Raw genomic sequence first — 13,063 nt, 5'->3', positions numbered from 1 at the left:
TCGTTGTTGGCCGTTAGCGCGGCCGTTGCCCGGCGCGCGGGCCATGAGGGGCCTCGTGCGGCGGAGCAAGAGCCGGGGCTGGACCCCCTCGCCGGGCCCTGTGGCGGGGGCCGGCGGGGCGCCGATCCTCGAAGCAGCGGGAGGCGGCGAGCGGCCCCGGGACCCCCGTGAGGCCGGGCCTGGATCGCCTTGGGGGCTGCACCGGTGCAGGACCGGGGCCGAACCGGGGCCCGGGCGGCGCCTGCCGCGGCCCGGTGTCGGAGAGCGGGGGGCACTGGCCCCATTTCCCTTCCGGGGGCGGCGCGGCGGCGGGCGGAGGCCCCCAGCCGGGCTGCAGGGGAAGCGCCCGCCCCTGCCGCCCCCGGCGCGGTAAGATGGCGGCCGCGGCTCAGGCGCTGAGCGGCACCGGGCTGCTCCTGGCCGCCGCCGCCCTCGCCCTCCTGGCCGTGGCTATCGGCACCGACTCCTGGTACGAGACGGACGCGCGGCGGCACCGTGAGCGCTGCCGCGGCTTCGGCCACAAGCGCAGCGACCCGCCCGGTTCCATGTCAGCGCCCAGCTCGCACCTGCCGCTCCGCGCCCGGCCCCCGCGGGCCCTGCTGCCCGGGCGGCCCCCGGCCCCCGCCCCGGCCGCCGCCGCCGCCGCTCTGGACTCGCACTGCGGCCGCCGCTTCAACTCCACCGTCTCGGGGCTCTGGAGGCGCTGCCACCGCGCGGGATACGAGCCAGACAGCGAGGAGCTCATCCGGAAAGGTGCGGCGCCCGGGGGGGTGGGGGCGGCCCCGGCCCCGGCCCCGGCCCCGGCCCCGGCCCGGCGGGCAGGCGGCGGGGTCCTGCTGCTGTCCGTGGTGCTGAGCGCGGCTGCCGGCGCGGCCCGGCCGGGGCTCAGGGTCTGCGGGCGGGGCCGCGGCTGCCGCTGCTGCGGCGTGAATAGGGCGGCAGAAGGGCGCGGGTGCAGCCCGACACGGCCTCCGTGGCTCCGGGTGTCCCTGGCGTGTGGGAGGCGGCGAGCGTGGCCCTGACCCGATCCCGGGGTCTCGTACACCTCCCTGTCTGCTTAAAATGCTGTAATGCTGGATGGGATCGCGTCCAGGGAGAGCCCCTTCTCTGGCCCAGTGCAGGGCCTGACACTCGGGCAGGGTCTTCGTGGGCATTCTCCTAACCCTGACACCTTCTTGTTATTGAGCACTGAGAAATGTACAGTATTGTCTATAGCTCTGTGATGTTTGCAGCAAGGGGAAAGGGACCTGTTGTTCCTGTTCTAGAATGGGGGAGTTCTCGTTGCTGCAGTGGATTGCCAGGCCTTCATGGTGGCAGATGTCACTCAGGGCTCCAGGGGTGACAGGAGAGAAAGCTGTGGATCTTATGCTGTTGTGGCACATGGTACAAGGCCAAGCAGTTCACAAAGTATGAATAAAATTCCTGGACTGGATAATACAAATAATGTTGTTGGCTGACCCACTAAGTCAAAATAAATGACATATAAAACAAGCTTGGGATGAGAAACGCCATGTATGGTTAATGATAAATAACAGGACTCACTGTTCCAGCAGGTACGTATTAGCACAGGGAGAGTAGGAGTTGGGAGAAGTGCTTCCATTGAGGCACAAAATGGAAATGCTATCTTAAGAAAGTGGGAGCAGTTCTTCAGCGTGGCTTCCAACTGTGATGCCAGTCCTGCACAGCAGAGGATGGATAGACTGGCACTGTGAAGTGGCACTGGCTCATCTTTGTCTGTTCTTTCCAATGCACAGCAGTGACTCTTACTTTTAGAAACTCCAGTGCCGTGTGATTAGCTTCATTCTCTATTTAATCTCCTAGGATCCATTTTATGCATTTTCATTTTTATTTCCATGTTGATCTCATTTCACTAAAGGGCTATTAATTTCTTTCTATTAATTGTGCCTGTCATGTAAAATATCTATTTTTTTGCTTCACATCAAGGCAAATGCTTTCAGCTACCATTGAGATTAGCAAAGGTTGGTGGAAGGGATAGGAATAATACTAGTTTGGTCCTCAATACTTCTGTTTCTGAGGTATTTTCCCAACACTACAACAGTCAGAGAGGCTAGAGTCTGCACTCTGCATGCACGAGGGCGTTACTGGGTGGTGAATGATCTTCCTCAGGGTCTCATGTGTAAAACTGGAGGGACTCTGAATCCAAAAGATTTTCCTTCTACTTTTTTTCTTCAGCTGTTCTAATAAAAGACCTTAGCTTTCCCTACAGGCCTTGCTTCCCTCATATGCTTTGCCTATTAGGTCTGCAGTTGCTACTGTAAAGATTAATGCATTATCTTATAGAGGGAAATTATTAATAATAGTTCTTGTAGAGTCAGATCTTTAAATAGATATGACTTTCTTCCTATCCCTTCCCCTGATCTGCTTTACTAGCAGCCTTTCCGTGTTCCCACTGTGTCTATCTTTTTTCTGCCAACTGTGATTTAGCGGCCTTTTCCGGCCGATGGTCAGGTGTGGCTGTTGCTGAGCTGTTCTCTCAAGCACAATACTAGATCTGGGGCTTCCAAAGAGAAAAAAACGTTTTTTTTTTTCCTAGTGTGAGCTGAAGATCACTACTGTGCAACTCTGAAAGTCCTCCTTTCTCCTCGATTGCAGTAAGTTTTCAGGTAGCTCTTTGGTGATGTGTGATGCCTTCTTATGTTCCTAATATTCCTGAAACTAGAGATTTTTATAGGCTTTTAGTGGCAGAGAAGTAAATAGTTTTTTTTTTTTTGTGACAGTCCAGTGGTAATTTTGATTAGGGTTTATACTCGTCATTTTCTAGTACCTCTGGAATAAGTTTTCTTTCCTTTCTGGGTCTCTCTTGAGTTCTGAATAAATTACTAAGTCTGTAAGTGCCTGTATCCATTTAGATAATTCTGTGGATTTCTAATCCAGTATTTATCTACTACTAGTAATACCAAGCAAGTTCTGTGGAAACTTTCATACTTGAGCATTTTAGCTGATGATGCATATGCATGCATACATTTATATATAATATATATTTTTTTAATATGTAAATATATTTACTTTATGTATTTAAAAGGAAGAAGCGGGAGTCAAAAAATGTAGAGCAAAACTGAGAGGTGGGAAATATTTAAATGTAAGAGGGGAATGATGTGTGAGATTTTTCTTAAAATGCAAAATCACTATTTTGGAACTGTGAAAAAATAGATAGTTTCATTTTAAAAATACAATTAAGAAGACAAAAGAAGAAATAACGTACAAACCAAATGGGGAAAATGGAGCAATCAGTAAAAGATAGCAGCTAAAGAACTGAAGCACTTGGTGGGGAAACTAAGAGGATCTGTGTGTGTAGGGAGGGACTCTGTGAGTGCAAGAACTTGAGCACTATACATCATCTTATAGAGCCTGTGCTATGTGGATTACACAATGGATAACTGATGCTGCAACAAAAAACATTTTGCATGGAGAATTCTTAAGTAGTGAGGTCCTGCAGGGATTTATTATATGCTGTTTAGTGGTCTTCTCTATTAATATGAAAAAAGTGTTTCTTACAAAGTGGTGACAGTAGAAAATGATTAATTAGGAAAGATCTGTTCTAATAGGCTGCTTTGGACAGCTTGGTGGGTTCATTTGAACAACATGCATTTTAACACCAGTAAATTGAAGGAATTAAAAAAGAAAAGGTTCGTCACTGTTCATAAACTTGGGATTTTATTGCTTTTTCAAGCTTGCTCTGAAAAGACTCTGGGATGGGACTGGTAGGTCTCACATATACTGGGCAGAAATGACTTAGTACCACAAAGTAGCCAAGACAGTGAGAAGAACCACTGGACGCTTAAGAAGAGGAACACAACAGTTTGTGGCACTAATGAGGCTCCTGAGGGAAAACTGCTCGGTCCTAGTGTCTGTACTTCCCATCCTTTCCAACTGATGATAAATTGGAAGAGTTACAGGAATGACTGTGAGGTCTGTAGAGCATCTATTATAGTGGCGTATTTAATAAACTCAGTCTGTTTGGTCATGGCCATTGGTAAGTATGATATCTCAGTAAATATGATCTGTAAGATTTATCATGGTGTTTTAAAGGAAGGTTGATTTACCAGATCTAATGGCCTTTGGGTGACGATGTGGAGAGAGTGATCCCGTAGCTGTGATGCTCTCCACAGTCCTGGGCAAAAATGGTAGGAATAGGCCAGGGAGCTTCAGTGGCTGCTTCATCCTGAGGCATGAGGGAGGGGAGGGCCAGACCTCACGTAGTAGCTCAGTGTTAACTGCCCATGGCTGCTCCCTGGCCTTGCTCATGGTGAGAAGGAGAAGGCTTCTCCCAGCTGTGTGAGAGCCAAACTGCTCTAAGATAGGACTAGGGCAGGTAGCAGAACTGAAAATTAGAACCCCTCCATTTCCTCCTCATAATGCTGGCACATAGGCAGTGTAGAGAAGAAAACCCACAGGTTTCAAAGTCAGAGAGAGAAGAAAATAAACAGAAAAAATTGGGGTGTGCTGAGCCCAGGATTACAAATTGAATGTGTTACAGCAGGCCTGGATCTGGGTTTCCAGGTGTCTGGCAGCCCAGGGACAAGAGGCCTGGGTATCTGGAGGTCCATAAATTCTTTCTAACCAGCGTCTGCTGATCTTTCCCAGCTTTTGTGTTCAGTCAGGAGAAAGAAGTCATCCAGGGACACTGACATGTAGTGTCCCAAGGGTTGTGAGAGGGTACAGGAGGGAAACCTGTCTGCAGTTGCAATCGTGAGGGGAAAAAAACCCCATGTTGAGGAGAAGGTTTGAGAAACATTGTTGGCTGTGGGAGGGCAACAGGCATGTAGCTCGAAGATGAAAGTATCAATGTGACACTGCCGGATGCAGTTCATTGCTTCTTATGTTTACTTTTTAATCAAGAAAATTGTACATGCAATGCAAGTTGCCTAGTATTCTTTTTAATGCCCCTAAGAAATGCTAGGATCAGGCTGTCTGTCTAACCTTTTTCTTGTACATGTGCTTTATGGTAAGCTAATGGCATGAGCACCTGCCCCCTTCTGCCCTGTATTCTCAACTTACTCGTGTGCCCAAGAAGACAACACTCACTCACTGGTTGTTCACCACATGACTCCATTCTATTCAAGCCCTTGCCTGAAGGGAAAGTTTTTAATTTTGGCAGGCTTTCTTGTGGTGTTTGTCTGAGTGTGTTATAAACAAAAGTGAAATCACTTTGCTAGCGGGTTTCTGAAGTAGAGGGCAGGATGCTGTCCCTGTTTTATAGACTGGGATTTAAGGTATGTAAGGGCTTAGGACAAAGGACTTACTGGAGTACCTTTGAGATACCTTTGACTTCACAATAACTTTGAGTCTGCAAACCCGATTTTGTTTTTTTTTTTCTTGAGTGCTTAGAGAACAAGGTGTTATATCACTCTAAATGCAGCTTCGTGGAGTACCTGGCTATATTTGAGTGCATAGCGTCTCTGTGAATTAAACTTAGAAATTCACTCAGAAAATGGGAAGCATGAACTAGTGCCTGCAGATGCAAAATGTGGCTACTGAGGATTGCCTGGGTGCATGTTATAATTTTCTGGGAGAAAGTGGGTAGATATTCAGCTGCGAGATCACCCTCACTGCTCCCCTGATCCCCTGACTCTCTTGCCTACCTGTTTCAGCTTTTCTAGCAGAGCTACAGAGAGAGGCCTCCCTTGTTTTGCCTATGGTGGCTCACACCAGATCACATCCAGCCTGTGCTCTGAGAGAAATGGGAATCTTATTGGGAAAATGGCTTGTGATGGTGTAATCAAAGGCTGTCACCAAGCCCATGGATTAGAGGTCAGAGCTGAGCATAAACCCTAAAATTCGCTAACTCCTGAGCTCTTAGTTTTGCAAACTTGCTGTTTTAATATAATTTTATGTGCTACCTACATAAAATTAGCACTTTGAGTTCTGGGAAAGTAAGGATTAGGAGTAAAGTTTTTAAACCAGAGGCAGAATGAATTGATATTTGAAAACTTCTAAATAACAAGATTTTTATAAGAAGGTGGAGAGGTTTTACTTTTAGTCTACACATAAACTCTTGTAGTAATACAGAGCAAAGATTTTCTCAGTGACATTTTAGCTGAGGAGTCCATAGCTTTGATCATAAGGGATGTACATCTCTGGTCTTTGATTTTTCTTTAATGAGCTATAAAAGTAGTAATCCTTGCTCTTATATAAAATACTGCTTCATATATAGTACTTTTATAATCAGAATGTGCAAGTGCATAGATCTTACTTTTAATGAATCCAGTGCATTGTAATCTAAAATCTGACATCATTAGTTTGTACCGTAGACATATTTCTCAACAACACATGTAAATCACATCAATATTGAAACTGAATTCAGTCAATGGTTATAGGTGAAATTTAATTAGATATTGTCATGTGCTGTATATGGCCTAAGTTCTTAATTCAGATGTTTACAGAGCTTTTGCAAATGAACTGGCATCCCCTGTTACTGGGTTGTCTTGCTGATCCATTTGCTCAGGCAGCACTACAGACTTGTTCTGAAATAACCGCAAAGAGGTTGCACTGCTCCACAGGGTGAGGGCAAATGGCTGAAGGTGAGGGGCAACAACTCCGTGTACCGGTGTATCACTGCTGTGGTGGCAAGGAACTGCAGCAGGGGAAGGGGGTGGCGGGAAGCACAGCCAAGGATGGGCGCCCACTTGAAATGCTTTGCTGCTCAGAGGCTTTTGGAACTCTAGCTTTGAGTTTTCCCCTTTTGGGGCATGTTCTTTACATGTCTGCTTGTTCCACTTCAGTAATAAATGTAACTGTTTTGTTAATGTGGGGAAATTGAGATCACCTTGCCCTCCCTGGCCTAACGCCTGGAATGGGCTGGGCCTTTTATGCGCAACTCCTAATCTTGTGAAGCGGGGGCTTCCCCTTGGCAGGTCCTTGCAGGAACCAGGTCAGTACAGTCCCAGTGAATGTTGTTAGAGAACAAAATCATGCTTTGCATTGCTGCAGGAGCAGCACAAAGCCCTTTTCTTCTCCTGGGTTTTCTAGTGTCTTTTGCAAAGCTGATCACTGAGTCTGCAGCTCCCTGCTAGTGATTGTTCTTAATTAGCTCACTAGCCCACGGCTTGTTTCTGAATGGTTCTTCTGCCCCAGCATTCAAATATCGGTAATGACCCCACAGCCATTGTTTAAGGGGAACTTTGCGGTTCTGTTTGTTTAGCTCTTTTACCTTTCTGGCTATTCTCTTGTACCCGACCATCCACGTTTATTCTTCCCCGCTGCCCTGGCTTTATTTATAACAGGGAGGGCAAGACACCTTCCTCTTCCTCCACCCCCTAGTATCTTCTCTGTTATCAGCTGTTTTCTAAACTAAAAATCCCTTTCAAGAAGAGTGTGTGTGTAGGTTCACATTTGCATCTGGGGTATGCTTTTCTTTAAGCTATAATGGAAACAGGCCTACTTGGGTACTATTGTTCATCGAAAGTAAAGCAGAGCCAATGACTACTGGAGTGAATTCAAACTTTTCTCCCATGAAGTTCACTTCCCAGCATTCATTCAAAATTTTTAAAGTGACTCAACTCAGTCTTCTTAGAGACAAAGCAATCCTGCTAGTACTCGGCAACATTCTTGTCTCCTCAGCCATCCCAAAGAGATCATACCAGTTCCTCTAGGAAGCTTCTGGAGCTGGTTTTGGTGACTGTCATTACTGTTTACCTTCAGCTGTTCCTTCCTGGATCCTGCCTGGGTCAGCACCTTGCTCTCTCATTGCCGCTGTTTCTTTGTAGCAAGGCTCCCTCCCCTCTTACTCCCCAAAGCCTTTGAAGTAAACAGCTCTTTTTTTGGTTATATTTGCTCTGTTACTGTACTAGGGCTTCCCCTGCGTGAGCCCTGCTGGGCCAGCCAACGCAGCAGCAAGTGCAAGGCACAGGGGTTTCATGCTGTTTCACACTGATGTCTCTTTTACAGGAGTTATTCAGCGCTGCACTGCTGTGAAGTACCACTACACCTCCAGCTCTCTGCCTCGCAACTTACCCATCAACATCACGAACACCATCCGGCAGGATGAGTGGCATGCACTCCGTAAGTAACCCAAAGCAGCATACAAGACTGTTTGGATTACTTAATGCAATGCCAAATGAGGGCTCTGAATCAGCTAGCCTTCACTGGGCTCTAAGCATAAATACATATTTGTTAGTGAGGAAGGGCAAGCAGCTGAGAGTATAATTGGAAGGGGACATGAGATTGGGAGGGGCTTAAGCAGTGAATTCAGGAATTCAGGCATGTGTGTAGTGTGTTGCAAGGTGTAATCATATTCTGGATCTGGGGACAGACAATTCCTAGCTGGCTTACAAGAAAGGTGCTGCATCACTGTATAGTCTGTATAGAGCTTGTTGCATTTTTCTGTGTGCACGCCAGTGACCTTGTGCAGCTCCCTGGCAACCAGCTCTTTTAGGGAACATCTCAGTTTGTCTTTGCAACCTCCTGTTACCAGCTCCTGGCCCACAAGCTGCCTCATGCCCAAGTCCTTCCACACAGATGACTGACCTGTAGCCTGTCACCGAGAATGATTTAATCATTTTTTTCTGCTCCTGCTTCTCTCTATGTTTGTTTTCTGGTTCTGTTGCCTCACATAATTCTGCCTAGCCCCTGTCATGTGAGCCTCAGTGCTGAGATGAAATCCAGCTAGAGACTGAAGTAGGAAGAGACAAGAACAGCACTTGTATTACGGATGACAAAGTGCTGTTCATATTGCTGGTGCCCAAGCTTTTTTTTAGAGCTTGTTACTGGAGTTGTTCCCATCATACTGTATTGATCTGCTGTCTGCTTCTGTCCTCCCACTGTTCCTCTTTTCGGTTCACGCTATCTGCCTTCCATAGGCTAGTCCTTTACTTCTCTTCAGCATCCCCTCTCACTTCTTTTACTTCTATTTTCAGCAGACACTCACCCAACAAACTCCATCCCAAAGAAACACAGCACAAAAAAAAAAAAAAGAAAAAGCCCTTGCGGTACTAACATTTACAAATCGTTGCTGAATTCAGAATGCACCCCTTTTGTCCCATGTTGGGGAGTATTTGGCCAGTATTCCTCTTGATCAGGACAGAAATGCTCTCCAGTTGTACAGTGCCCAGCAGAAGGGAGTCAAGTTAACTGGATTCCCTTAGTTTCAGTGTAATGGGCAAACTATCTACCTCAAAGAAGCTACAGGAGGGGGAGTCCATGGGTGAAGTATAAACTTTAGAACCAGCAAATCTAAATCTGTGTGGACTCCTGTGGCTGTCCTGTGTGGGTGCCGCCATGTTCATGTCTTCTTTCTTGCTTTTCTCCTTTCTCTTTCCTCAGATCTGCGGAGGATGACAGCTGGCTTCATTGGCATGGCAGTCTCCATCATCCTGTTTGGGTGGATCATTGGTGTGCTGGGCTGCTGCAAACAGCAGGAGCTCATGCAGTATGTGGCTGGGTTGCTCTTCCTAATGGGAGGTGAGAGCCTTTAGTTTCTGCTCCTGAAGTCACCACAGTATTGCTGGCTGGGGAGGTGCTCTTAAAAGTAAAGTCAGCCCACAGCCAACACACAAAGCAGTTCTTTAGTGCAGCAAACCATCAGCACAGTGCAGAGTTACCACTTCCAGCACTGGGCAGGACATGTGCTTGCATGGGTACTTGCGTGTTTCTGTGTAGACCCTGCTGTATATACACATGAGCCTTCTGCTCTGGAGAGCTGGTGTGTAGCCACAGGGACCATGTGTACAATGAGCACAGTCTTCTTGCCTGCTCTGCATGTATGGAGCCTGTGGCTCCTGTCAGACAGCTCAGCTGTTTTCCCTAGGGAATCGTAACAAAGAAAAAAAAAAACCCAATATGTAAAGCACCTTTCTGCTGCTCAAAGATGCTCACATCTTTAGGTAACAATGAAGTCCAAACCCAGCCAAGCCTGGAGAACATTGGCCCAGTGGTAAGGACATGAGCTCAGTGCTTGCCCGGGGTGTTAGATCTGTTCCTTCTGGCTGGGAGCAGACTTTCTGCATGGCCAAAGGTTCTTCTGAACTTTGATTGTTCAGCTCAAAAATGGGCAGTGTTTCATCTTTATTTGAAAGGGGCATAGTAGCAACAAATGCACCAAATGGGTGAGCTACTGAAATGCTGCAAGGATGGGGATTCTTAAACTGCAAGCAATAAATAGGCAACAATTTTCAAGTATGAAAAAATGAGGCTCTACTTAAAAGCCAGAGCTGCTACTCTAGAGGCCCAGTGTCAGCATCTGTAATAGCTGCAAGCAAGGAACTTGGTGATATAACACCATCTATATCAATTAAACAAGTAGGTGTGACACTGGTTTGGTGCCACTTTTTTTGGGGGGGGAGGGGAGGGTGAATCTTCCCTTGCCCTAAGTGAGCCTTGTCAAGGAGTGTTTTTGGGCAGCAGCACAGAAAACCACCCTGCTGACACGGTGTGATGCTAGAAAGGCTGTAAGTTAGGCTTGTGCTGTTCTTGATCATCTTACGTGCTGCCTAACTGCAGTTTCCTTTGGGAACATTTTCATTTCTTTATTGCATAGCAGTGAAAGAGTAAAGTATTAAAAGTGGAACAGGTAGACTGGGTCCCCTTCGAGTGCTTCTGCACTTACCGTGATGGGCATGCTGTCAGCAGTTAGAGCTGTCACTAGTAGACACAGATCCAGAGCTGGAGAGAATAAAATGATCACCTTGACCTTGAGTCTAGTGTACTAGTGTGTATTAGACATACTAGAGTGCCTAGGTTATAAGTTTCTTCGGTTTTCTCGTCTATATAGGTCCTTAGCGAATGTGCAGCAGATGACAAAAACCTGGGCCCTTTCTATGGGCCGAGGTTACAGCTGGCAGGAGTCTGGATGGTCCTAGTAGAAACCAAGCAGTGCTGCACTTTGCAGCCCCGGGCTTCATTTATTTACCTTGCATAGGAGATACTGCCCAAGCACTGTCAGGAACCTGATGACATAGTCATTGGAAATAAAGTCTCAGGAGAATCGAAGCATGATGAACTACATGTGACTGAGTTCGAAATAGCAACAGAGGGAGCTAAGGCAATATTGGTTATTTGTGAAGTGACGTATCCTGTAGGCCTACATATTTTGCCTTTTTTTTTTTCCTGCCTTGTAAGAAAAGTGACTGGTAGGACTATTAAAAAAAAAAAAAGGTAATTCTTAATTTTGAAAATTCATGACTTTGAAAATACCTAGGGAAAAATACAGAGCATAATTAACCTGAGGGCAGTGTAGAACCCTCTTGCTTTTCTCCTGCAGGTACATGCTGTATCATCTCACTCTGCACATGCGTAGCTGGGATCAATTTTGAGTTATCTCGCTATCCTCGCTACGTCTATGGGCTGCCAGAGGACATCAGTCATGGCTATGGCTGGTCCATGTTCTGTGCCTGGGGAGGCCTGGGCCTCACCCTGCTGGCTGGGTTCCTCTGCACATTGGCCCCATCACTCAACACTTCTCGGGCGTCCGTACAAAAACCCAGACAAGAAAATGGGGCTGTGTGACCTTGGAGGCAGCGAGGAGAGACTCTGGAAGTGCAGCCTGGGCAGAGCTGTGGGTTAACACCAGGAAGAGATGGCATGTCAGCGTGTGGAGAGCAGTGCCATAGCTGTGGAAATACCAGCCGGTGAGATGCTGCTACAGCCTCTAGTCATGGACATAGACATTGCAAGTAACTCCAGGTTTGAATTATTGCCGATTTGCTCATTGATGGTTTAAGGGGAACAGTTCTTTTGATTTGTTTTTCTTCTGTTTACAAGGGATTAAGTCCAAGGCTGTGTCTTTTTTTGTGCTGTTTTTTGAACTGTACCTCCATGGTCCTGTTATTGTCCAGTTGTAAGGGATGTTTACGCACCAACTCTATTGCTGCAGGTCTGTGTAATTCAGACCCAAATGAGGGCAAGGAGCTATGTGAAGTTGGCTTGAACACTTTTGCAACAGGCATGTCTAGTGTTGGCTCAGGCCATCATTTCCCAAAAGAACCTTGATCTAAGCCGAGGTTTAGGCCAAAGAATTAGCCCATTCTTAGTATTAATTCATTTAAATCAGAAATCTGTGCTATTCCATGCTGTAGTATCAGCTGTTTACTCACTACTAAAGCTGTTTCCAAAAAGAGCCGGATGTAACTGAGCAGCAAGACTCCAAAAAAAACTCTTACTGGCTTTAGGAAAGGAGGGGAAAGTTTTCCTCAGCTGCTTACACAGGTAAGGTTACTCATTTGGCTAACTAACAAACATACCCTTGTTTTAATGGGGACATGTATGCAACATGCAGCTTGTAACTATTCCCCTAGAGGACAGGATATATTTCTGAAAGTATGTCATAGTTTGAGCTGCCGGGATCAACTTTCACCCCCCAACTAACTTGTGGGTGCAACTCCTATTGTGTGAAAGGAGATGAGTAATTCTCCCCGAGCTCAAACAGCCGTACTGCTAAAATAGCAGAAGATGTACAGCCCCCTCTAATATTAATGTCCAAAGGAACCGCAATGTATTTTCCTCAGGAACACGTGGCTTCTGCTCACTTCACCACTCACCCCTTTCTAATGTCAAATGCCCCGAGCACAGTGTGTCAAGAACATGCACGCTCCGCTGGAACAAGCTCCCTCTCCAAAATGAGCAGTAAGGACCTTGGAACCAGTGCAAGTACTAGGGCTAACTCAGGAACATCAGCCAAAGTACTCTGGGGTGCATTTTTCTTTCATTCATCTATTCTTTCTTCCCTCACATCCCCGCCCCTCTCCCAAGCGTCCAAAAACTGCACAGGTAAAGATGAGATGGCCAGCATTTGGAGATGTTTACATTGTATTTAAAATACAATACAGTGGCATGTAAGATACTTAATGCTAAAGTCAGTGTATTTATGAAAAGTGTAATTTTTAAATGGAAGTTGTAATTCTCAACTGGCATTAAAAGTACTGAAAGACTTGCTCAGTGGATGAAACCTTGAATTCTTTCTGACTAATTACCGGACTGATTCACCAGAGAGCTCACATACATATCAGCAACGGTGTTAAAGCTTCCAGAGTTAAGTTTAAAAGACAAAGTTAAAACATCATTCATGTGTGAATTGTGTTCGCTTCTCCCTTGCAAAATGAGTGTTAGT

At 46.5% G+C, this 13,063-nt stretch overlaps 1 protein-coding gene across 1 annotated transcript; it reads left to right on the top strand.

Annotated features, from left to right (window-relative positions):
- The first annotated feature begins 103 nt into the window (after positions 1 to 103).
- Positions 104 to 12,888, top strand: LOC140652688 (transmembrane protein 178B-like). Its single transcript, XM_072863798.1, has 4 exons — positions 104 to 753; positions 7,909 to 8,022; positions 9,283 to 9,420; positions 11,219 to 12,888. Exons 1-4 carry the CDS (start codon positions 375 to 377, stop codon positions 11,461 to 11,463), a joined length of 876 nt encoding a protein of 291 aa, XP_072719899.1. The 5' UTR covers positions 104 to 374; the 3' UTR covers positions 11,464 to 12,888.
- Positions 12,889 to 13,063: the final 175 nt, after the last annotated feature.

The sequence above is a fragment of the Ciconia boyciana genome, chromosome 6, assembly GCF_034638445.1.
Source record: "Ciconia boyciana chromosome 6, ASM3463844v1, whole genome shotgun sequence".
Lineage (NCBI taxonomy): Eukaryota > Metazoa > Chordata > Aves > Ciconiiformes > Ciconiidae > Ciconia > Ciconia boyciana.
This window is presented reverse-complemented; position numbering and strand designations above follow the sequence as displayed.